This window comes from Anopheles gambiae, chromosome 2 (assembly GCF_943734735.2).
Source record: "Anopheles gambiae chromosome 2, idAnoGambNW_F1_1, whole genome shotgun sequence".
NCBI classification, from domain to species: domain Eukaryota; kingdom Metazoa; phylum Arthropoda; class Insecta; order Diptera; family Culicidae; genus Anopheles; species Anopheles gambiae.
In genome coordinates this window covers 111,801,384-111,825,509 of record NC_064601.1, presented here as the reverse complement: position 1 = coordinate 111,825,509, position 24,126 = coordinate 111,801,384, and the positions used below count along the sequence as shown (strand labels likewise).

The 24,126-nt window shown below is 51.0% G+C and overlaps 5 protein-coding genes across 9 annotated transcripts; 3 read left to right on the top strand and 2 right to left on the bottom strand.

Moving 5' to 3' along the window:
* The first annotated feature begins 1,101 nt into the window (after window positions 1-1,101).
* On the top strand, window positions 1,102-3,387 carry LOC1269984 (tubulin alpha-8 chain). Its single transcript, XM_308639.5, has 2 exons — window positions 1,102-1,857; window positions 1,948-3,387. Exons 1-2 carry the CDS (start codon window positions 1,855-1,857, stop codon window positions 3,292-3,294), a joined length of 1,350 nt encoding a protein of 449 aa, XP_308639.4. The 5' UTR covers window positions 1,102-1,854; the 3' UTR covers window positions 3,295-3,387.
* Window positions 3,388-3,515: 128 nt separating this feature from the next.
* On the bottom strand, window positions 3,516-7,655 carry LOC1269985 (cytochrome b5). The gene is made up of 3 exons (XM_308640.5): window positions 7,251-7,655; window positions 5,191-5,384; window positions 3,516-5,098 (listed from the first exon to the last, which is right to left on the bottom strand). Exons 1-3 carry the CDS (start codon window positions 7,362-7,364, stop codon window positions 5,020-5,022), a joined length of 387 nt encoding a protein of 128 aa, XP_308640.2. The 5' UTR covers window positions 7,365-7,655; the 3' UTR covers window positions 3,516-5,019.
* A 1,117-nt stretch (window positions 7,656-8,772) lies between these two features.
* LOC1269986 (nucleoside diphosphate kinase) lies at window positions 8,773-9,831 on the bottom strand. Its single transcript, XM_308641.5, has 2 exons — window positions 9,559-9,831; window positions 8,773-9,366 (listed from the first exon to the last, which is right to left on the bottom strand). The coding sequence occupies exons 1-2, from the start codon at window positions 9,730-9,732 to the stop codon at window positions 9,034-9,036; spliced, it is 507 nt and encodes a 168-aa protein (XP_308641.4). The 5' UTR covers window positions 9,733-9,831; the 3' UTR covers window positions 8,773-9,033.
* A 407-nt stretch (window positions 9,832-10,238) lies between these two features.
* LOC1269987 (sideroflexin-2) lies at window positions 10,239-12,603 on the top strand. 3 transcript variants are annotated; one of them, XM_308642.5, is made up of 6 exons: window positions 10,239-10,394; window positions 11,169-11,319; window positions 11,397-11,567; window positions 11,634-11,985; window positions 12,070-12,209; window positions 12,293-12,603. In XM_308642.5, the coding sequence occupies exons 2-6, from the start codon at window positions 11,171-11,173 to the stop codon at window positions 12,447-12,449; spliced, it is 969 nt and encodes a 322-aa protein (XP_308642.4). In that variant the 5' UTR covers window positions 10,239-10,394; window positions 11,169-11,170; the 3' UTR covers window positions 12,450-12,603. The 3 variants fall into 3 exon arrangements, with proteins under 3 accessions (XP_308642.4, XP_061499099.1, XP_061499098.1); XM_061643115.1 differs by having other exon boundaries at window positions 10,275-10,476; XM_061643114.1 differs by having other exon boundaries at window positions 10,286-10,822.
* Window positions 12,604-13,219: 616 nt separating this feature from the next.
* Window positions 13,220-23,968, top strand: LOC4576190 (uncharacterized). Of its 3 annotated transcripts, none has more exons than XM_061643110.1 (4): window positions 13,220-14,384; window positions 14,496-19,093; window positions 19,168-20,006; window positions 20,100-23,968. In XM_061643110.1, exons 2-4 carry the CDS (start codon window positions 14,683-14,685, stop codon window positions 21,366-21,368), a joined length of 6,519 nt encoding a protein of 2,172 aa, XP_061499094.1. In that variant the 5' UTR covers window positions 13,220-14,384; window positions 14,496-14,682; the 3' UTR covers window positions 21,369-23,968. The 3 variants fall into 3 exon arrangements, with proteins under 3 accessions (XP_061499094.1, XP_061499096.1, XP_061499097.1); XM_061643112.1 differs by having other exon boundaries at window positions 13,262-13,493; XM_061643113.1 differs by having other exon boundaries at window positions 13,284-13,347.
* The last annotated feature ends 158 nt before the right edge of the window (window positions 23,969-24,126 follow it).

Sequence of the window (24,126 nt, the reverse complement as noted above, 5' to 3'; positions counted from 1 at the left end):
ACGGCACAGAACCACGCGAAGGTTATCCCCCGGTGTCAGCGGTGTTCGTATCAAGCGCAAGGTTCCCTAGGCAGGAGGAAGTGTGTGGTGTGTGTGACTGTTTTACGAAGGCACCTGTTCAAGTTGTTAGAGCTGAATTTTAGGCGATTCAGTGAACCTGGTTCAGTGAACGATCGAAGTGAGTGGCTTTGCGTATTTATTGGGATTGTCTCATTTTTCCAGCTTTCTAGATTAAAGCGCTTACTCAAACCGATTTAGTTCCTCGTTGCGTTAATGTTATATCCGAGGATCTAAACAGCTTGCTTGATCCTGGTTGATCCTGAATGCTTGGTTTACATATGCAATCAATAAATTCCAGGTTCTTAGTGAACCTGAAGTAGCTACCTACGAGTTCTGGATAGACAAAAGAAGAGTCTCAAAGTGTCTATGTTAAAAATTGGGATCAACTCGTACGACTTAAGAACATACCCGTCATAGGTTCAAGCCCCAAATGGACCGTGTCGCTATACATAGGACTGACTATCCTGCTATGGGGAGAAATCAATAAGTCACTGAAAGCCAAGTCCACAAATGGTAGGCAGCAGGCCTTTACCGACAACGGTTGTTGAGCCAAAGAAGAAGAAAAAAAAGGCCATCTAGGTGGCATATGTCATCGATTTGATCAAGCTTCAATTTGTAGAGTTCATTCTCGTTTATTTCGTCCGTTCGCTTCGGTGTCTACCAGTCAACTGCTAATGGTTCTGGTCTCTAGTAGTCTCCTCCCATGCCGATCAATGACAGCTTTTCCTTCTGATCCCCATCATTGTTTACACTATTTAAAACTCTGAGCGCTGTGTGGCTCGTTTTAGAATCACAGCTTTGTTCACTCTCCTTCTCTGTTGTTTGTCTCACAGTAACTCTCAGCAGAGCGTATTGCAGCGGGAAGAAAGAGAGAGCGCATATTGCAGAAGCGGCATCGCACGTGAGGATCAGAAAGAGAGTGAACGATCGTAAGCCAATGAAACGCTCTCATCGCTCTCTTATCTTGTACTGTGTTCTCCGCAGAAAGCTAATACAAAACGCCAGCGCCCAGAGTGTTAATTTAACAAATTTATTTACTAATACATTGTACTAAACGCTTCTGAGGTTCGGCCTAAACGGTAGAAACGATCGCTCCGTATCCTGGGTATCCTGCTATGTTATTTGTTGCGTCTCATAAAACAGAATTTCATTGCCATCCTTATTTTTCAACATCTTTCCAATCCTCACATGACATTTTCGTTTTATTGCATAGCTTTTATTCATTGCTGCATTGCTCGGTATGTATCGTTCTTACGTTCGTCTACGCGGTGGAAGTGTATTTCTTTTTTAAACACATTTTCCTTAAAAAATAAGTCATTTCTTCCTCTACAGTAATTGACTTTATGTTTATGCGAAAGCTAACAATCCTTAAGGATCATAAATTTCTATTTGCAAAGTAAAGTTAGAACAAACGGTTTTGTATAACACTTCATACTGCTATTGGCACAAAAGATAAAATACCAATTTTTTGACCAATATTGCACTACGAAACTCCTGCTGTACTCACTGTCAATAGTGTCTAATACTAACAAAGTACACTAACTAGCACCACGGTGGTATAGGATCTTCGTGTGCATCCTGCTTGGTTTGAGAGTGTATTGTGTGCTTGTACAGTGTCCGTGTCCGTGTGGTTTGAATGTATGTGCCACAGTGCCGATCGTGTGTATCGTATGTATTACCACCACCAGCCTTCATGCTCAGTCGTGTGTCCGGCATTGTCCTTTGCGCATCGTTTATCGTTCGTTTTATCCATCGTTGTGTGAGCGTCTTTTCGTTGTAGAATAGAGAACAAAAATGGTGCGTTACGCCCTTCAGTGCAATCTTGGGTTGGGTGTGCAAATAATAATCAAACTACTTTTTCGGTTGTTTGTTGGTTCTCGCGCTCAGCGTGAAGTAATTTCGATACAGGTAGGCCAGGCAGGATGCCAGATTGGGAACGCTTGCTGGCAGCTGTTCACCACCGAGCACGGCATACAGCCGGACGGGCTGATGGCACCTAACCAAGCGGTGGAGGAAAACATGGCCGCCTTCTTTCAAGACACACGCTCCGGCCGGGTGGTGCCGCGCAGCATCTTTATCGATCTGGAGGAGTCGGTGATCGACGACATCCGGAACAGCTCGTACAAGCAGCTGTACCATCCCGAGTACATGATCATGGGCAAGGAGGACGCGGCGAACAACTTTGCCCGCGGGCACTACACCGTCGGCAAGCAGATCATCGACCGGGTCGGCAACACGATCCGCAAGCTGTCGGAGCAGTGCGACGGGCTGCAGGGCTTTCTGCTGTTCCACTCGTTCGGCGGCGGCACCGGGTCCGGGTTTACCTCGCTGCTGCTCGACCAGATCGTGATGGACTATGCGAAAAAGTGCAAGCTACAGTTCGCCGTCTACCCGTCGCCCAAGATCTCGACCGCCGTGGTCGAACCGTACAACGCGGTACTGTGCACGCACGGCACGATGAACACGTCCGACTGCTGCTTCATCATGGACAACGAGGCGACGTACGAGATCTGCTCGAAAACGCTGCAGATCGATCGGCCGCACTACACCGATCTGAACGCGCTCGTGGCGCAGGTCGTGTCGTCGGCCACCGCCTCGCTCCGCTTCAAGGGCACGATGAACGTGGACCTGAACGAGTTCCAGACGAACCTGGTGCCGTTCCCGCGCGTCCACTATCCGCTCGTGTCGTACGCACCGCTCGTGTCCGCCTCGAAGGCGTCGCACGAGAGCAGCTCGGTGGCGGAGATTGCGAGCGCGTGCTTCACCGCGGACAACACGATGGTCAAGTGTGACCCGCGGCACGGCAAGTACATGGCGTGCTGCATGCTGTTCCGGGGCGACGTCGTGCCGAAGGACACGAACGAGGCGGTGGCAGCGATCAAGAAGAAGCGCCACATCAGCTTCGTCGACTGGTGCCCGACCGGGTTCAAGATCGGCATCAACCAGCAGGCCCCGTCCGTGCTGCCGGGCAGCGAGCTGGCCAAACCGAAGCGGGCCGTCTGCATGCTCTCCAACTCGACCGCCATCTCGGAGGCGTGGGCCCGGCTGAACCAGAAGTACGACCTGATGTACAAGAAGCGCGCGTTCGTGCACTGGTACGTCGGGGAGGGCATGGAGGAGGGCGAGTTTTCGGAGGCACGCGAGGACTTGGCGTGTCTCGAGCGGGACTACGAGGAGGTGGCGGGCGATACGGTCGCCTCCGGGGAGGAGTATTACGATGATGATGAGTATTAATGGGCGCGGCAAGGCGCCGCGGTTGATTGAGAACGTTGAACGTTACGGGGGAAGACGGCTTTTAATAAAATAAGAATAATTTTTGAACTGTTATTTGTATCTGGTTTTACGATAACGTGCGTCTCGCGGTAGAGGAAAGAAATTTCGGGAAAGAAAGAAAGAGAGTGCTGCTATCGTAACTTCGGATGAAATAGGTCCTTAACCCTGTCACGAGACGTACATTACATATAAAGTTTTGTTATTTTATTCCGTAACGTTTCGCTCCATTTTGGTAGACACATAGAAAAGATTTTTTTGTAAAAAAAAAGCATCTTTGTTAAAGGTAAAAAAACACAGCAATTAAACACCTTTTCCCCATACAGATAAGAATAAAAAAACATGAACGCTTGTGTGTGTGGTGACTCTTCTATCACGCCCCGGAAGCTACGTTTTTTAACACAATATAAAACATTTAAACTAACGTGAAACAGTTTTAGAGCCGTCCCTTCCTTCCCTCAGTGAGGCGCTCAGAAATGTATGATGAATTAAACGCTCTCTCCTATCGCTAACGCGTGCTAGAATTGTGCCGTGGCACCTAGAAAGGCATAGAAACGGGGCATCACTCTTACAAATTGGGAGAAAGAAACGCAACAAAAAAAAAATCGACCATACTTGTGACGCACGAACCACGAGCCCGGGGAGCTCTAACAATACAAAGAGTAACAAATGAAAATCTTTTATGCATTTCACAGGCCAATGTGGGGCCCTTACACACTGCCATCCTTCTTTCGTTCCCTTCGGCCCGCATTTTGTTTCCATCCCTCCCCCCAAAAACTGTGTGTATGTAAGGTAAGGCAGTCGATGAAACTTTGGTATCCTACTTTTCATAGAAGAAAAAAAGAGGTACATATTATCTTGCCGATCGTGTTTTTAAAGACGTTTTGTCGCAATCTTTTCGCTATCCTCGTTTCCGCCGGCGCGTTCGTCTCGTGTTTCGATATGGATCCTAATATGCTGATTTACAATCAGCACATCTCGTCGCCCGTGCCGAGAGAATTGGTTTCTGGATGGTTTTTTTGTTGTATGTTTTCGTTCAAAATTGGCTCACAGACAGAGAGATAGTAGTAGATAGCGAAGATAGTAATAGATAGTGTTTATAGAGAAATCAATTACGCTTCTAAATATGGTTGGCCTTTTTAGAGTTTAGCTTTTGTTACCGTGTGGCGCACACGGGTTTTCTCCCTGGCGCTCTGAAATCCTACCTTAATGCTTGTATGTGTGTGTACGCACCTGTTCACCCCAAAACGCCATTGGAAAACGTTTGGTTTTGTATGAAGGCTTTTGCTTTGCTTTAGATTGTTCCAGTTGTTGCGATTTTCTAGTGTTTGAAACTATCATAAGAGCTTCTTGGATGGGTGCCATTTCCTTAGTATTTCCACTATCCTCTTTTGTTGTCCCCTTTTGCTTTAACTAATCTCCCTTCCCGCAACCACACACAGCACCTTTGTATTGCATACTATAACACGAACCCCGTGGCCCTGTGGGGGTCCTTGTTCCGTGGCCGTTGTGCGATGCGATGTTTGTTTTCCCACACATGCCATTTCTGTTTTTTGCTTTACTACATGCACTCCTCACTCGCATTCATTCAAACACTTTCATCCACTTAACAGTACAGTACTTGGAAATGTGTGTGTGTAGCAGCTGCTCGGTGGCCCCCATGTGTGTACGAGCGCAGCCCGGGGGGACTTACTGGGTGAAGTAGAACCGATAGAGGATGGTGGCGAGCAGTCCGAGGATAAGTGGCACTATCCACTGCTTCAGTTGGCTGTAGCAAAAAGGGGTTTAAAAAACAAACGAAAGAAGTTAGCGTGAATTAGGTGATAAAGCTCTGATAAAGACAAAGCATTCACTACTCACTTATCATCCTGCTGGTCCATTTTCCAGTCCGGTTCCTTCTTCACCGGGATCTGTTTTCGTTCCGCTTCGATCAGCTCGCCAACTTTGAACTTCTTCATCATCTCCCGGGCATCGCTGCTGTGGCCGACGTCCTCAAACGCTTCCGTTGCTTCTCTGCCGGCTTGTTCTAGCAGCACCTCCTCGCCACCGGGATGCTAAAAACGAGAAGCCGCAATTGCAATTAGATTAAAATTTAATTTAAAATGACAGTTGCGATGAGAAAGACTTCAATTTTTTAAGAGTTTTTTTTTAAAAAATAAAACACAATTATTATCTTTGTAGCGCAAATAATCTTGCATATCTTGGTCTCTCCATGGTGTGTATGTCTCAACCGGTATGCTACCTACTCGTAGCCTCGTTTTGCAAACTCATCGTGACAATACTGCTTTATCTTATCGTGTGTACGTCGTTGCGCACCAGCACCGGAGGTTAAATTCGTCTAAAAGGGTACACGATGGAACTTTCTACACGCTTTTTGCGGCTGCGTACGTGACAATGTGATTTTTTAAAGGATTAAATAAAATATCCTGCATTGAAATTAATGTCCTCATGTAATCCGAAATGAATGTTTAAAGCTATCAGCAGCCAGTCAGCCCAAGCATCAGCTGGAACCAACAGCTGTTCCTTTCCGCGTTAAAGATCTCTAGATGCGTAAACAAAACAATAGAGGCGTACCGAACAGGGCATGCGTGATGTTCAATTGTTCATGTTTGCATGACTCCGTCAAGGTTAACACAGTTCAGCAGCTCGCGCTCGATCGCGCTTGGGGGAGCTCTCCATTACTTGGTGTGGTGCAAAACAGCGCGCACACACACAGCACAAAGCCATTTGTGATGGAAAACGACGCTAGTGGTGCGATGCTATTGGAAATGTAAACGAGACAGATTTCTAGTCTATGCCTAATCATCTTTAACCTTAGCGTTTTTTACGATGGACTAGCCGAGGTCTGTAATAAACTTTCCCTCGGCAGCAAGTGTGCTTGTTTGCTGCTGTCTCTTTACTACTCCTATCGCGATGCACATAAAAATATTGATAAAGTGGCTGCTGCTGCTGCTGCTGTTATTGCTGGTGACTTGGCAGCTTTCGTCTATTAAACATCAATAGATCGCTCAAAAGAAAACCCCGTACTGGGCGTGTACACGTTGATGTGTCCGGTGACGATCGACTGGCACGATCCGCGAATGATTAAAATCGACAAATCTACATTTTTGGACTCCATACAGACAAATTCATTAAGCCGTTAGCGTTCCAGCAGAAATATGCACACATACGATTTGACCGTTCGTTACGAACAGACACCACCCTCCTCGCTGGCCAACGACGTCTGCTCTGTTGGAAGGGGGGCCTTCTAACCTTGAACTTTGATCAGCACCGAGCATGATTTGCAAATATCGTACTGCTTGCTGGCAGGCAGCGGCTCGACGGTTCCAGATGATACTGCAGAAAAAACAACTCCCTAGTTCTACCCCTTCCAAACCCCAATCTCCGTCTCCGTGTGTTTGTCACACCGTCTTCTTTGCCATCGTATCTTTTACGCGCGATCGTTGTCCGGCAGTTCAAGATCTTGCCTACTATATGCGCGCTTCGGTGTGTGCCCTACTGTGTTGTTTGCATTGCAAATCGTCCCCCACCTCCCAGCGGACGGACCACGGCCATATGATGGTGATGATGATGATGCTGCTGGAAAAGCCGTTTTAAAACGATTATCCAGCTGTCGTCGAGTTATGCAATGTGAAAATGGGGCGCGATTTCTCTTCTCTAAAACGGGGGCCCGCGAATGGTTTGGTCGCACCTCTCCCCCATCTCATCCTGGAAACGGTTCATTATCTTGCTCATTTCTACTGGCCGGAAGGAGGTTGTGCCTCTGGTGTGGTGATTATCTATCTTTACTCGTGGCACTTCCACGTTCCCTGTCACACCTTGCCACTGTGACCACGTTGAAGGCACTACACGGCCTGCCGTGACTCCTTCTATTGACCTGCTCCCTTTCGGAGCACCCATCACCCCTCGGCGGGATTTACCTCGTTCAAAAACTCCGTCACATCGTAGATGTCGTTGTGAATCACAATCCAGGTCGATTTGTTCGTGTTGTGGGACTTTACGTCCGCCAGCGAGTACGTTTTCACTTCCGACATGGCTGGTGGGGTGGGTTTTGGTTGGCTTAGGTGTTAGGGGGCTGCTGCTGCTGCTGCTACCACTGATAATGGAGGAAGAAAGCTACACTACACCACTTGCACTTGTTGTGCTGCTTTTCTTTTTTTTTCTTTCCCCGAGGAGAGCGCGACCGAAATACGCGTGTACGTTCGTTCCGTTCGGCTATTGTGTGACGTTTAAATGCCTTTTCGTGCTAGCTCGCACTGTTCGCGGTGGGGTTGTGTTGAACGGGCTGCAGCGATGTGATACTGCTCCGGGGGTGGGGTAGCTGTCAAACGAGCAGTGACAGCATCCGTTTACCACTCCGCGTTGGGCGTTGCGGTGCGTGTTGAGCGCTTGAAATGGTTCCACGTAGTTTCAAGATGGATTGAATGGAGTTTCTTTTTTTGCGGATAAAATTGCCGAAAATGTTTTGTTTACTCTTTGATGCAATTAAACATTTATCTTATGGCAGTATTGCGCAAATTTGAAAAGAAGACGATAAAACTCCTTTACATGATGCTACCATCTTTGAATGCAACGAAAGCCAATCGATCAAATCACAAATCCTCTTCGGATGTTTTTTTTTTACACAGATACCGGCAAATGCTTTCTTTTCTTTACACTATTGATAAACAGCTAGAAAAATTGTTTCAGTAAAATCGATTCCCTTGTACATTCAGTATCCCAATAATGGACCAATGTCTGTCGAAATGATCATTCACGGTAATGCAATAGCAATTGCATTAACCTATTTGCATACACCGGTGCATAAGCCGGCACTATTCTCAGAGGGGGCAGCACATATCCTAACCCCTTACCACTCTGCCCCAGTGCTTTTGTTGGATCTTCCTCTGGCTGCTTTTAATTGCTTTTGCAGGAGCAGTTTTAGATGTATCGATTTTATGCCAGCAATGATGCATTGCATGTTGCACCATCGTTCGGCTACTGTCTCCCGAACGAGCTATGTTGCTCTTAAAAAAAGCATTTCCTTATTGTAAATAATAACAGCACTCCCCACCGTCTAATGGTGCTAATGATGCTGCATTATATTGTTGTTGAATTCGTTTCATTTCCCCCCATTTAAATTAATGTTTATTTTATGATGCTCAGGAGGATTGTCCGCACTATTGATCGCACTTCGATTACGGGTTGCACGCTCAGATGCTATCAGCGGTGGGGAGCTCTCGGGATGTCCACGTATGCAAACAGAGCGAAAAAAGTGGTCATCCGGCTTAATTACTTTCACCCCCTGCCACCGGGGCAAACAATGCATTTCTCCGGCCAACAATGGAAGAAAGGTTATCTCTTCACTTCAACCCCCCACTTGAAAACACGCACACCCCTCAGTACATTTCCCCCCTGCCCCGCTAGCTACATTTCTCAAGGTTAAAAATGGTGCACCCACCATTTTCCATTTCTCTAGCATTTTTATTCTTCCTTTCGCGTTCTCAGTGTTCCAGAAGCACACTTTTAAAAGCAAACTTGAGTACGACGATACACATAATTGTATAAAATAAAACAGGAATACTCCTTTTCCTCCTTCTTCTCCTTCACACAGTGATTAGAGAGTTAGAGAGTGTGTGTTTGTGTGTCTGTGAGTGTGTAAATGCTTGATTGTTTCAGTGTTAGCCCGCGTGTGTGTGAGTGTTTGCACCGAGAACAAGCGCTTTACTCGTACACCCATCCTTCGGTGGCCGGCGTCCAGGATACCAGCTCCTCGTCCTTGAACCACAGAGCGATCTCCTTGTTGGCCGATTCGACCGCATCCGAGCCGTGGATGATGTTACGTCCGACCTGGACGCACAGATCGCCACGGATGGTGCCGGGCTCGGAGTCGGCCGGGTTGGTGGCGCCCAGCATCTTGCGGCCGGTCTTGACGGCGTTCAGGCCCTCCCAGACCATCGGCACGACCGGGCCGGAGCTCATGTACGTGACCAGTCCGGGGAAGAACGGACGGGCCGACAGGTCGGCGTAGTGCTTCTCGAGCAGCTCCTTCGATGGCTAAAGAGAGAGAGGAAAGAGGAACAATTGATCGATTTTCCATTAGTTACAGAGGTCAAAGAGCACGTTTTTCTTCCACTTCAAACAGGCGACGGCGACACATTTTTCTAGGTTATGTGGTTACGTGGAGCCGGACCGTAGCGACCAAGCCCGGGGGGTTTCGGGAGTTTTGCAGCAGCACTTTTTACTTACCCACATGAACTTCATCGCGACCAGCTTGAAGCCCTTGGCCTCGAAGCGCTGCATGATCTGGCCGACGAGTCCACGCTGGACTCCGTCGGGCTTGATCATGATGAAGGTACGTTCCTTGTTGGCGGCCATCGCGGATGAGAACAGCGAGAAAAATGCGAGAAGTGAAGCGATCATGCGAAAAGCTCGGACCTATATATCCCCGAAGCGCTGCTGTGGACGGGGCCGCTGGCTAAAAATACGCTGACAGCTGTCTCCCGGCTCTGTCAAAGCTTCGCGGAGCTGTCAACCAAGCGCACGGTGGCAGCGGCCCATCGTTTCCTGCACACACCTTGGTGGAAAGTGGGTTGATTTTATTTTTACAAAATGCAGTTTTACGAAATGATGAACATTTTCCTGGAGAATATTAAGAAACAATTCACATGGTTTGCATGATTTTATTTTTAAAGTATTTTTGTTAATTTCCGTTGTTAGCAAGGCTATTTGAAAAACGATGTCAACTTTCAATATTATGGGGGGAAATCTACTTTTTTCATAATTTCCATACGCTCACACAAATTAAATTGCATAAATTGTGTGCAAAATGGCTCTTCTTTGGTTGCTCCCTCTGGAACAGCTGATGCGTTTTGTAAACAAAGACAAGAGAGCAACTGTCAACTGGTGCACACCTCCCAGACCCTACATATATAAACCTGGGAAATGCATCCAAGCAAAATTTTCCACTGGATGCACCGGCTGGCACTGACAAACACCGCCGCCAGTTCGTGTGCGTGTGTGTGTCTCTATTGCTGAGGTGCATTGGGGCGGAGCGCAAATTCGTGAACGTCTCATTAAAATCGGTAAAGTTATATGAAATAGTGCAAATACCTGTCCACGAACGGTGCCGGGCAAACCTTCGAAGCGTGTTACGTTGTTCGTCCAGTGAGAACAATAGAAAATAAGCGGAAAAGATGTGTTTTTTTGCGGTTTTACACATAAAAGCCCCAGGGACTGAACGTGTTTGTGGAGCAAATTTAAGGAAAAACAAAGCTTCTGTTTAAATATATCAAACTTCCGTTACTGTCCATTTTCTCGAGGGAATAAACTGCTAATGGCACCGCAAAAAGTTGTGTTTTGTTCGTTTCCTGGCAACGAAAATGATTGGCTCTAGCAAGGACAGAGCAGCTAATCGCCCAGGCCTACGAGTCCTAGTTGGTACATGCCAGTTAGCGACCAGGCCGTCGCGATTATGCAGGAAGTGCTAATTTGGGGTCAAAGATGAGTTCAGGTTGGAAATATCTCGTATGACCCAGTTTCAAACGACTTTCAGCTTCGAGTTCGTACGAAAATAGAAACAATCGCAGTTTTCTCCAACGCATGGAGAAAAATGGTTTCATAATCAACCACCCAATAAAAAGGACACCTGTAAATAATGTCCTGAATGTTGGAGAGAGTGAGATAGATTCGCTAGTTTAGATTATGTAACTCTCTCCTACATTGTGTGGGAACGCGAAAAGAACGATCACTTTGTTGCACCCTAGGCCAAACAACATTGTTGCAGTTGGCTAATTCCTTGGTTTTACCTCTGGCGGTTAATCATCGCAACTGATCGCGAACGGTTTCTTCCTTCCCAGCCATGTCCAACATCGATATCGTGCAGCCGCTGTGGGATCTGAGCACTTTTACCGGCCGTCTGAAGCACTACTTCTGGATAACTGACCCGCGCACATGCTTCGCCACCGATGAGGAGCTTGATCGCGCCAAAGAGCTGTACCAAAGTGTGAAGTAGGCGCTGCTGCTGCTGCATCTGACATGATTGTTTTCTCTCACACATTGTCATTGTTGGACTTTTCCAATTGCAGGGCTGGCACTATACCTCAAAATACAACGATCGATCAGATACATTATGCGAAGAAGCTGTACGAAAGCGCCTTCCATCCGGACAGTGGCGAGAAGCAGAATGTGTTCGGGCGGATGAGCTTTCAGATGCCGGGCGGTATGGCCATTACCGGGGCCATGCTACAGTGGTACAAGTAAGACTGCCTGTGACTGCCATTTTGAAGCACTTTTTTAATGGAATTCCAATTTTTGGTTTGCAGAACAACGACCGGAGTGGTATTTTGGCAGTGGGTGAACCAATCGTTTAATGCGCTCGTCAACTACACGAACCGTAACGCAAACTCGTCCCTCTCGACCACCCAGCTAGGGGTGGCTTACGTGTCGGCCACGACGTCCGCCCTGGTGGCTGCGGTCGGCTACAAGGCGTACCTGCAGAAGCGGGCCACACCATTGTTCCAGCGATACGTTCCGTTTGTGGCGGTGGCGGCGGCCAACTGCATCAACATACCGCTGATGCGCCAGAACGAGCTGATACACGGCATCGGCATTGAGGATGAGAATGGCAATGTGGTCGGTTCGAGCCGGTTGGCTGCGGCGAAAGGAATTGCCCAGGTGAGTTGGGGCGTGGGCGAGGAGACGAACCCTTCTTTGCTTATCACAGTTTTCCTGCTCCTTTTTTGGGAATTTATTCCTCAGGTGGTAACTTCCCGCATTGCTATGTGTGCACCGGGAATGCTGATCCTGCCTGTCATCATGGAACGATTGGAGCAATATCAGTCCTTCCGCCGTATCGCGATTCTTCACGCACCATTCCAGGTTTTGGTTGTCGGTTGTTTGTAAGTATCAGAAAGAGGTCCTCCCGGCGAGGCATAATGCAGCTTTACTCACAATGTCTCTGTCTATTGCTAATGCTTTCCAGCCTAACGGTAATGGTACCGACGGCCTGTGCGCTGTTCCCGCAGAAGGCAGAGCTGAGCACGAGCGTGATGAAGCTGGTCGAGCCAGAGTTCTACGAGGAGATGTGCAAGAAGAACGAGCGCGTACCAGAGCTTGTGTACTTTAACAAGGGACTGTAAGCGCCCCATCATCACACTGTGGATCGATTGATTACCTCCACTAGCCAATTTGTATGCGAGCGCACAGCCGGAAGCTAGTTCCATCCTCACACAAATGCATCAAATGCAGTGCAGAATACAATAAACGATTCGTCATCAGGTAGAAAGTTAAAAATTCGGTAGTGGATCCGTACGTTTTTGTTGCATGGAGCGACTTCGCTGGAGCCTCTTTTTAGTTCTTTTTGACACAAAGATTTCAAGAATGAGAAGAAATGCTGTTCATTGGAATAGTGAAAAGAAATTCATTTATTTGTCTATCTTATCGTGAACTCGCTCATGTCATTACCAAAATCGTATCGCACAACTTCCCTGGACCTTGCTCAGGGAACTGATAACCGCCCAGATCACGCAAAATGTATGTTGTTCACGTTCAGCTTGGATATTTCAATAATTGTGCGCTACAAAATATAGTTTTTCGTCGATTGATTTCAACACTTATCAAATTGATTACCGTCTTTAAATTTTTGTTTGCTTTGTTTCAATGAGGCGGCGCTGTGGCAGACTTTCAGCAAGACAAGCAACCAACGGTCCCCATTTGTAATCTGATCGTTGTTTTATAGAATTACTATTTATTTCATGAAATTATATAGCCTTTTGTTATCATTCCTTCATTTTACAATTCTAAAGTAAGTTATTTTGAAAGTTGTGCATTTTTTTTAAATTCCTCCATTCAGCACATTTGTACCACTAGAACTCCCACTGTGCGCTGGCTCGCCTGCTGAAAATGGTCCTCCAACTTTGACAGATCAATTGCTGTGTGCTGAACATATGTATGTGTGTGTGTGTGTGTGTGCGTGTGTGTGTTCGTGCGCCTGTGTACATGGGAAATTGTATATGTCCGTCTTGTCTCTGTGGGAAGGTGCGAAGAAAGTTTTGCGTTCGAGAACGTCGAACAAAACGACACACCACCGTTTTATCGTCCTTTGCCGCGAGTTTTTATCGAAATTGCTGCCGAGTAGCTGACTATAGGGCATTGCTAAAATGTGCCACGGCCCGTAGTTGCAGGTGCAATACACACACAGCAACCATAGGAGAACGTTTTCGCGTTGTGCCTACCCTCCAGAGCAGTATCCGAGAGCCAGTGCCCCAAGCAGAACAAGTGCAGCGGAAAATGTTGGCCACCGCTCGGCGTAGCTGGGCGTGCGGTGGAGATGCACGGAAAGCCATGGAAAATGGTGCCTAGAAAGAGGAGGCTACGCACGGGCTGTTACCCCCCGCAAAGAAACAGATGCTGTCGTAGTGAAAAATAGATTCCTCTACAGCTCTCTGCTCTTCGTGCAGTGTATATAGTAAGAGTTGGAGATCTCCCTCCCTTTGACCCCACCAACCTTCTCTATTGATGTGGCATTTGTGGTCGGTGGGGTGTGTGCTGGTGTTTTAGTTGATTTGGTGGGTCCACGAACGATACAAGAAAATTGTGTGAACAATTACGTTCAGTGCTTTGTGAGAAACAGAAACAAAAAAAAAGACCCATATTCGTGGTGGCAAACTGTTCAGTTCGTAGAGAGACAGAGAGCGAGAGAGAGAGCGTGAGACATAAACGGTAGGGTGAGAGGTCACAGCTACAGGTCAGACAAAAAAAAAAGAAACAGTGGAAGAATTGCGGTGCAGTGTGGTGGACGAACATTAAGCAACAACGCCACAATCGCCAATTATCTCGGTGCACCAGACACCCAAACACCCGCCCCAGGCCCTGCAATCATCCCTCAGCAAACGCGTAAAGTTGATGCCAAACAAATAGTGTGTACCAACGGTGGGAGTGAAAGAGAGAGAAAGCGATAGAGAGATAGAAAGGGCCCGGAAGGGATGCAATACTGACCTACAACAAAGGCGTTTGGAAAACATTGTAAATGAATGAATCTCTACACATTGAAGCAGCAATGAGCACTGAGGATGGTGTGTAGTTTTCCATTCCAGCAACAGTTCCAATTGCGTTCGCTACTTTTGTCTGGTCACTAACCAACCCCCCCTCACACACACACACACGTACACTTTATTCTATTTTAGGATCATCATTTTCCCAGCTTTACGTTGTGCCGCTTGTTGCCGTACCGAACCGAGGAGGTAGCGTCCCGTCCCGATACACTCCAGGCAGCGCCAGTGCAGCGCCACTGCAGCGCCGGTACTATGACACACCGACAGTCGGCCACGTGGTCACCGTTCCTTCGGCGCACAGCCTGCTGCGATAGGGAAAATGCTGGATGCGATTGTGTACAACGGCTGCACGCATCGATTGCTGCGATTGGGGGTAGCGCTTGTGTTTGTGAGCACGCTGGTGGACTTGCTAGCCGCGTCACCGACCACCGTGTACGATAGTTACGGCGACAACCGGGCGCTTCCGGTGCGCGTAGACGACCGCTCGAGCGGTGGCACCTTCTTCTCATCCCCGCTACATCCGCCACTTTCCGCACAGCAGGGCGCAGAGGAAACGCTCCCCCCAGTGCAACAGCAGCTGGTGGTCGGCGGTGGCGGCGGCGTGACGCGCGTCCCGTGGTACGGCCTGACCGAGCTGTCCGACGTTTTGCTGCTCGGTGTGCTGGTGACCGTTGCCGTGCTCGGAACGCTACTGTTCGTTGTGTTAGTGTTGGGCCTGCGGGCCAAGTTGCACCTGCTGCGGCAGGACCGGGCTGCCGCTGGGGACGATCGCGCGGAACTGACCGCGGACTATGCGCAGGAGTGCAGTGCGATCAAGTGCGTGGGAAGTGGAGGGAAAGGGAAAGTGATCAAAATACCGCCAGCGTCGCCTCCAATCTTGCTGCTGGAAGCGGGCGCAGTAGTGAAACCGGTGCCGACGACGTGCATTGCCGTGACCGGGGTGGACGGGGGCCGTCGCCGTACCGAGCAGCATTTAAACCAGTCCGACAAGCGGCACCGCTCGCCGGGGGGCAGGGGGAGCAAGAGGCGACCACCACCGGTCGCCAGTGGGCAACCGTTGCCGGTGGCAACGGTAAACATGAGTGCGTCGATCGGGGCAACCGCGTCGATCGATTCTGCCACCAGCAGCGCTAGTGGGCGCGAAACCACCGAGCACGTTACCATCGACGACAAGGACAGGCTCCATCGAGGGCAGCCGCGTGCCGAGCAGGGCGAAGAGCAGCAGCAGCCAGTGTCACCGCTGCCATCAGCACCACCACCACCGTCCGACAAGCGGAACGTTCTCAAACGGCAAGCCGTAGCGGAGCTGTCCGTTTTTGCCGGTCTGCCAGCGCCGGGAACGCCCGGTAGCGGATCGCCCACCGCCTACCTCCAGCTCCTAACGCCACTGTCCGCCTCGTCGCTCTCCACGTCCGCCGCTACCACCGACAATAATGCGACCCCGACGAAGGGCGAGCCCGGTGGGGGCAGCGCGACCGGCGGTGGTCCCCTGTCCGCCGCGGAATCGATGGCCGCCGCACGGTTCGGCTTTTCGCCCCGCTCGATACACTCCTTCACCATGCAGACGGCCACGTACTTTCGCTTCCCGGACGTGGACGATTTCACACCGACACCGCGCACGCTGCCGAAGCGGCACGGGGGCGCCGGCGGCGACGAAACCTGCTCCACCCCACCCGCCGTCGATGCGCGCACCGAAGAGGAGGAGGAGGACGGAGGTGGCCAACTAAGGAGGACGGAGCGTGAGACAGCGGCTCCCAAGGTGGCGGTGTTGGCTCCATCGCCGGGCTCGATGCCACTACCACCATCGCCACCGGCGAAAGGAAACCCCAAAGAGGGTGAAGTTACACAGGACGTCGTGGCCGCTATCGTAGAACAAATGGAACAACTGCAAGCACCACCACCACCACCACCTGCATCCTCCAGTATTGAGCCGCATCGTCCCACGGCACGCATCTGCGCACCGATGGCGAACCGACGCGTACGGCTGAAATCGATCTCGCTCGACTCGGAGGGGGCGCGGCTGGTCGAGGAAAACCTTACCTCGACCATACCGGTGCAGGAGCTGGTCGGGATGGCAGCGCACCGAACGGGCGGATTCGACAGTGTCATCGACGACGATGACGATGACGAGGAAGAGAACGAACGAGATGATGACGACGACGATGATGATGATGGGCATGACGAGCGTGCGAACGCATCCGCCGCACATGATGAGACTGACGAGGACGAGGACGAGGCAGCCGCGGCTGCGAAGCAACGGTCGGCGGCAAGGGCGAAGCGCGTCCGCAACATTTTAAACCTTCGACTGAACATCCCGCCCCTGCCGACCGGTGGCGGGACCGGCTCGATGGCAACGCAGGGCAGACCGCCGCCACCGGGCGCCTCCCAGTCGACGGGGTCGGTTGCGAAACCGATCGTCAAAACGGTCACCGTTACGGGGTCAGTTTCGAACCCCACGATGAGCACCCAGCAACAGCAGCAGCAGCCCACTTTACACCACCGCCACCACATAGAGGACAGCAATGAGCAGTTTTACTTCGAGTACTTTGACTACGGCGACGAGGAGGACGAAACGGACGACGAGTACGACGAGGTAGAGTACGGCGAGGAGCACGAGGACAATAACAACAACAACAACAACAGCAGTAGCAGCGGCAGCCACACGGTAGCGCTACCTCCGGTCCCGAAAACGCCCACCCTTTCGCAGTACAAGCAGAAGGCGAGCTCGCTCGACTCGGACAAGCTGAAGATCTCGATCCAGTACGGTGGCAGTGGTGGTGGTGGTGGAGGCGGTAATGGCGGTGGTGGCAATTCCACCGTGTACAGCTCCGTCAGCTGCGGCGGCGGCATGAGCACCATCATGAGCATCGCACAATGTCAGGGACAGGGAATGTCCCTGCACAACACTTACTCGCACACACAGCAGCAATTTGGGCAATTTCAGTTCCACCAGCAACCACAGCAGCAACTGCAGCAACCACAGCAGCAGCATACATCGCAGCAACCCGCCGGGCAGTTGCAGCAACCCCGACGGGTGTCTTCCGTTTCCGTGCCAACGACGCCGAAGCGATACCAGTATCGGACGGCGGCAAACCATCACTACTATCACCACCAGCAACAGCAGCAGCAGCAGCAGCAGCAACACTACGCGAGTGGACAATCAAAGCTGAAACCCTCGTACCATCCGGGGCCGGCACCAGTGCCCTCTGCGGGCGGTGACAGCGGTGGCGCCACGGCGAACGGCAATCGGAAGGAGAAGAAATCACCGCTCGAGCTGAAAGCGATGGGCGGCTGCGGCGGGGAAGGTGGAACGACACCGACCCAGCCCCAGTCCCAGTCGCCTTCCGAGCAGGGCGGCAAGCAGGACGACGGTACCAAACCCTCCGTACCGACTAGCGGGCGGTCGAGCATACTGCAGCGACGGGGCTCCAACCACAGCCTCACGCTGAATCTGGACGTGTACAACCGCAGTGGGGGCAGTGTCGATCTGACCTCCTCCAGCTGTACCAGCCTGTACCGCGGGTCGTACAAGAACCTGCACCAGGTACAGTCGCACACGCAGCTCTACCAGCCCGCGCACCAGCACCCGGTAGAGCCACCGGTGCGCGTCCAGTGCCACCAGGCGTCGCCACAGCAACCAGTGCCGGGTTCGGCGGCGGCCGGCGATGGCACCACAACCACCAGCGGTACCATGCACAACAACAACAACAACAATAACAGCAACGGCTCGAACGCTAACACTAGCAAGAAGAATCTCCTGCAGCGGCGCGGCTCCAACACGAGCCTCACGCTGAATCTCCGCTCCGGGGTCGGGGCGGGCGGTGGCACCGGGTCCACCTTCGGGCTGAACCGCTTCAGCAGCCACAATTCGCTCAACACGGGCATGGCCAGTGCGCTTGGGGCGAGCAACAGTCATCAGCACCACTCGCAGCAGCAGCAGCAGCAGTACCACCAGCAGCAGCACCAGCAGCACCAGCAACAGTTCCCGTCCTCGTCCATGGTACGGTTGGCCGGTTCGCGCAAGAGTCTACTCGAGCGGCGCAACTCGAACGCCAGCCTGACGCTGATCAACGTCAACCAGCGCACGCTGTCCGTGTCGAACTGCAATTTGCGCGGTTCGATCTGCAGCCTGAACAGCCTGCTGACGACGCACACGCAGAACGAGCCGGGCCCGTCCGACATGATGCTGGAGGAGGACGAGCTGGACGGTAATGGCGATAACGATCATCATCACTACCATCACCACCATCATCATCACAACCATCACCATCATCATCATCATCACGGTCAGCATGGTGGTCATTCCGGGCCGCATCATGGCGGGCTGCACCGTGGGGGTGGTGAGGGTGAGCTGCGGCGGTTCGGAAGCAGTGTGGATGCGCCCTTTACCGGAACCGATGGCGCTGGAGTGCAGTCGGAGATGGGCAGGGCGGGCTCGCGATATAATCAGGCACACGAGCGCTCGGAGCAGCAACATCATCAGCATCTTCATCACGCCGTTGGTGGTGGTGGTGGTCATCATGAGGAGTCGCGCAGTGCTCGACAGCGCAAGTTCCGCAGCTCGGACAGTCTGCACAACATCAATGTGCGCGAGCAGGGACCGCACGGTGGGCATGGGGCGGCCGGTCCGTTGCAGAGCCGGCTGATGGACGCGGACAGCAAGCTAATGTCCGGCAGTGGCTATCCGCAGTGCAGCTGCCAGTCGTCCTTCGATGAGCGCCATCATTATGGTAAGTAATGGAACATTTCCTCACGTACATTTCAACTCCAACCATTTTGCTCCTCTTACTTTCTCCTCCCTTAGGATCGTCGGAAAACTTCAAAGAGCACCAGAACAAGCTGTCGATCCATCGGGGACTGTTCCAGAGGGACCCCGCCACCGTCACGTCCACCTCGTCGGCCAACAATCTGTCCGCGCTCGGTACGGGCACGATGTACAGTGGCTGCTGCTGCCCGTGCTGCTGCGGCTGCTGCGGCTGCTGTGGCGGCGTGACCGGTATCGGCAGCCACCTGGACGGCTGTTGCGGCGTGAGCGGCCCGCTTAAGGCGGGCGGCAACCTTAGCAGCAGCAACTCGAACGTGCGCAACATCTCGACCAAACCGCTCAGCCCGCAGACGACGAGCGAGGATTTCAAGATCTACCTTGCCAACATTCAGTTCCTGCAGAATGCCTCGAACGTGCTGACGATGGCGTACCTGCGCAAGCTGCACAACTTCTTTACCAAAACGTACCGCAAGATGGTCGCGGCGACGGCTACGGCCGCCCAGGAAGCGTTCCAGCAGCAGCAGCAGCAGAAGGAAGACGCGGCGCACAAGGGCCAGCATGAGAGCACGAAAGCGGACGGGGAAGCGGCGACGACGGCCGGCACGAAGATGATGCTGCTGCACAGCGACAGCCTGCATCATCCGCCGGTGTGCGACGACGAGTCGTACGAGGAGGAGCACAAGCGGATGGTGCTGAAGATCCATCAGGAGTTTTGGGACCTGCCGACCAACTATCAGGAGAAGCCGCTGGTGTTCGGCTCGCAGGCAAAGAATCGCTACAAAACCATCCTGCCGAACGAGCATTCGCGCGTCATACTCGAACCGGAACGGTCACCGGCGGCCGGGGGTGAACCGTACATTAACGCGAACTACATCAAGGTAAGGCACACCGAGCAGCAGTCTCCAAAGATGAATTGTGCAATTGTGAATCCGCTTTTTCTTTCTTTTTCTTTCCCCCCTTCAAAAAAAAAGGGTCCCGATTATGCGAACAATAGTTACATCGCTACGCAGGGCCCCCTGCCGAACACGATCTACGAGTTTTGGCTGATGGTGTACCAGAACGTGGTCCGCACGGCCACGGTGGCGGGCCGATCGTGTGCCAGCGCCGGGCTCGAGCAGAAGATAGTGATGCTGACGAACTTTGTCGAGAATGGGCGGCAAAAGTGTGCGATCTACTTTCCGCAGACGGCCGACGAGTGGGTGGCGTTTGGCAGTGGGGCCGATATCGATGTCGGGGAGATGTTGCGCGAGAAGGATACGATCACTGCAAGCATCGCAGCAGCGGAACAGCAACCCGAAGGACAGGAAGCTGTTGGCGGCGTTTGCCAACCGGTGACGGTGCGGGTCCCTTGCGCCAGCTGCTTCTTTCTCGTGCACAACGTAGCGGTGGAGCAGCGCAACGGGTACACCGTGCGGACGCTGAACGTGATCTACGGTGCGAAGGTGAGCGACGCGGACGCACCGGACGGGGACGGATCGCGGGCCCTGTTTGAGCTGACGCAGTTCCGAGCGCACCATTACTGGTTTCCCGACTGGCCCGACCACCGTTCGCCGAAGGACATTAACGTGCTGCTCGACCTGAGTCTGGACGTGCTCGGCTCGAACGTGGTCGATACGCCGCGGCCGGAAAGCAGCAACTCGCTGAAAGGCAACCAGCCGGGCACGCCGGGCCTGGAGGAGGTAATGGGAGCCGCGCAGCTCGCAGCACTCAGCTCCTCCTGCACACCGACCGTGCTGCCGATCGTTCACTGTTCGGCCGGGATCGGTCGAACCGGCTGCCTGATAGCGATACTGAACGGGCTGCGACAGCTGCGGCTGTCGGTGATGGCGCACCAGCGCAAGCAGCAACAGCTGAAGCAATCGCAGGCGCAGACAGGGGAGGCTGGCCATGGTGAGCTACAGTCGGGCGGGAGCAAATCGGCTGCCGACCGGATGCAGGACGAGCTAGAGCAATCGTTACCGCTGCCACCGGTGCCCGGCAGCGGCTCGGAAGGCCGTCGGAAGTCCACCGTCCAGATGGACGGTGCGACGCTGCTGGCACCGAATGCCGCCGTTGGGCGAGGCGGTCAGCGCGAGGGTAGTGCGGTAGTGCGCGAGTCCGGCCAGGTGGACATTTTGGGCATCGTGTGCAACCTGCGGCTGCAGCGGGGCGGCATGGTACAGAACTCCGAGCAGTACGAGCTGATCCACCGGGCGCTCTGCCTGTATCTGGAGAAGCTAACCCAGGATGGACAGATTTAGGGTAAAACAAACAAAACAAAAAACAAAAACAAACCATTTTTGAATCTTTGTCTACATAGAAACTGATTTGTATTTGCTGTGAAAACTTAGGAAATGACAAGCTGTTGTTGTTGTATAGGAGAGGGCCTGCGTCAGTGGGAAGCAGAACCACCAAGTGTGCAAGAAGATACCAAAGAATTACAAAGTCGACAAGGATGGCGGGAATCAAACAATCAAACTAACGCGCGGGCGATATACAACAAAACAATACGCTAATACGCTAACACCCAGTGGCAGGGGGACGGGGTGAGCAATCGTACATGGTAGATCTGACTAACTCTTAGTGGCAACGGTGGGGTAACATGATAAAAACAGCGGGTGACTATCGTTTCGTGGGGAGGGCAGGGCACACGACCTTTAAATGGAACCACGTAATGGAATTATGAATTCAATGTGTGTTTGTCCTTACGATGGATGTGCAGGAGTTACAAGGGGGACAAGGCAGCAGCAGCAGCAGCAGCAGCAAGTATTCTTATTGTATGGGATTGAATTAGTCACAACAGAAAAGCAAGTGGGTGAAGATGAAACACGATAACTTAATACATTAAACTAAACTGCAAAAATTTAACAACACAAGGGAAAAAATCAAATGGTAGAATCATTGTACCGGACACATCTGCTAATATATAAATGTATGTACGTGTGTAGTGTCTAAGGGGGTTTTTTGGGGAGGGGGGGGGAAGATGGGAGTTTTATGGGATTGGTATAATGGGATTTTACAATACATTTGAGGGATGAGGGGGGCCGGGGCGGGGGAGAAACTCACACACACAATCACACAATGCCGCAAACAGAGCCAAGATCCCGCCCGCTAGGCCCCACCTACCCTCGGAAACACGAATATATTGACGAAACAAACAGACAGACAAAAAAAGGGATAAAACAAGGGAATACGCTAAGGGAATGCGCTTTATATATGTTTTAGTGTAAGCAACCGTATGTTTGTATGCATGTGTATGAGAGAGGGAGAGAGAGAGCGAGAAAAAGTGATGAAGTATAATATAGATTAATGGTAGGGACAACTAAATTATTGCATAGATGGAGCATATATATATATACATATACACACACCAAACAGCAACAAATCCACATACACACACACACATACCTTACAAACATCCTTACAGGGGTTTGCAGCAGTTCTCATATCTGTGGAGCACTTTATTGGCTCTTTTTTACAGGAAATGAACTTAATGTAATGGGAATTGGACCCTACAGCACCCTTGTTGGACAAATCCAATAGGAATGGAGCCTGTCCAAAAAGGGTGTCATAGAGTGCAAAATTCAACTTATACAGTTCACTTCCTATAAGAAAGAGTCAAGGAAGTGTCCTACAACTATGAGAACGCCTGGAAAACCCTGTTTACTTATGCCAATGGAAGGACAACAATTGTGGTGGTGTTTGTACCCTAGTAAAAAAAATGGAATAGTATGGGAAAAGGCTGGACATTTTTTATTAATTTAAATTTAACGGCATAGAATAAATGTTTTTTATTTGTAAAGTAGAAAACTTGCCCAGAATCGGAACGTATTAACTTATGAGAAGAACAAGCAAACTAAACACTTGATCATAGAAAGCAAGATGAGCAACAACAAAAAACCGTTTGGCAAACATTTGTAGTGAAGAACAAAAGGGGAAAAGGAAAACAAACAAACAGATTAGAGTGTATTTCGTAGCAAACTTAATGGCACGCTGCTGGCAGATAAGGAGGAAACAGCCGAATGAGAAAGAGCACAAAGCAAAGCCCATTTACTGTGGATCCATTTTTTAGTGCGCGAGGAGAGTAACACCCCCTCGCAACCTCGTAGATTGAAGTATTTAAAATAGATATTTTTAAACAAACAAACAAAACAACGCAACCTAACGCGGCATCACAGCTGCTTCTTCACTACCTGTGTACCGGTATTTTGTGAAATAGGACAATTTTATCGGGAAATTACACTAACACACGCGGCACTGTGCGTGCTTACCAGCCCCAGCCAAGCATCCCGCGTCATCCCACGTGCGCGGGGTGGGTGACCGTCACCGCACGTGGGCATTACAGTACAATCGAACCACAGCCTCCAGCCAGCCTCTGGACAGTCTCTGGTGTGCTCAAAGTATGTGTTTTTTTTTTTCTATGTTAAATTTGCATAAGCGCGCAATGTTACCACACATACACACACACACACACACACCGGTAGTAGAGGAGGATAGAAGCAGCAAAACCAAAATGGCAATTTATGGCGCTGCACGTGGCGTAAGTGTTGCGTAGGCTTTTTGCGACCTTACTGCGCCGAAAGGTCGGTTATGGTGCGTAGAGAGTTTTGAAGTGGCTTCACCCAGCAGGCCAGGATGATTGAAAGCTACTGCACCGCGCACAAAACTTTAACGCCAACGCGCATACGCGACACTGGGTGGTGTGGGGGGCAGAGGTACAACAGCGATGAAACCAAATGAAAAGATGAAACACAGAGGAAAAACACGAGCAAAACTGAATTGCAAACTAAGAATCAATCAACCACAGAAAACCAACCACAACCAACAATATGTGTGTGTAAATAAATGTGTGAAAAAATAATTTCGCGTTTTCTTGGTTTCCGTTGCGCGAAAGAGCATGTTGGAGCCAGAACATGGCGAGCTGCGCAGCATCTTGGAAGGATCGTAGTACACTGTGCGTTTTGCACCTTGGAAACGGAACATAAATGTCACCAAGTACACCGTACTCTCCGTACCAAA

Excerpts from the sequence above, each read along its gene's own strand:
- LOC1269985 (XM_308640.5), bottom strand. The coding sequence starts at position 7,364 with ATGTCGGAAGTGAAAACGTACTCGCTGGCGGACGTAAAGTCCCACAAC. Across the intron at positions 5,385-7,250 it reads TGACGGAGTTTTTGAACGAG|CATCCCGGTGGCGAGGAGGT; the intron begins GTAAATCCCGCC and ends TCTCGTTTTTAG. Across the intron at positions 5,099-5,190 it reads ATGGACCAGCAGGATGATAA|CCAACTGAAGCAGTGGATAG; the intron begins GTGAGTAGTGAA and ends TTTTTGCTACAG.
- LOC1269986 (XM_308641.5), bottom strand. The coding sequence starts at position 9,732 with ATGATCGCTTCACTTCTCGCATTTTTCTCGCTGTTCTCATCCGCGATG. Across the intron at positions 9,367-9,558 it reads TCGCGATGAAGTTCATGTGG|CCATCGAAGGAGCTGCTCGA; the intron begins GTAAGTAAAAAG and ends CTCTCTCTTTAG.
- LOC1269987 (XM_061643114.1), top strand. Across the intron at positions 11,568-11,633 it reads GCCATGCTACAGTGGTACAA|AACAACGACCGGAGTGGTAT; the intron begins GTAAGACTGCCT and ends TTTGGTTTGCAG. Across the intron at positions 11,986-12,069 it reads CGGCGAAAGGAATTGCCCAG|GTGGTAACTTCCCGCATTGC; the intron begins GTGAGTTGGGGC and ends TTTATTCCTCAG.
- LOC4576190 (XM_061643110.1), top strand. The coding sequence starts at position 14,683 with ATGCTGGATGCGATTGTGTACAACGGCTGCACGCATCGATTGCTGCGA. Across the intron at positions 19,094-19,167 it reads CGATGAGCGCCATCATTATG|GATCGTCGGAAAACTTCAAA; the intron begins GTAAGTAATGGA and ends CTCCTCCCTTAG. Across the intron at positions 20,007-20,099 it reads TTAACGCGAACTACATCAAG|GGTCCCGATTATGCGAACAA; the intron begins GTAAGGCACACC and ends TCAAAAAAAAAG.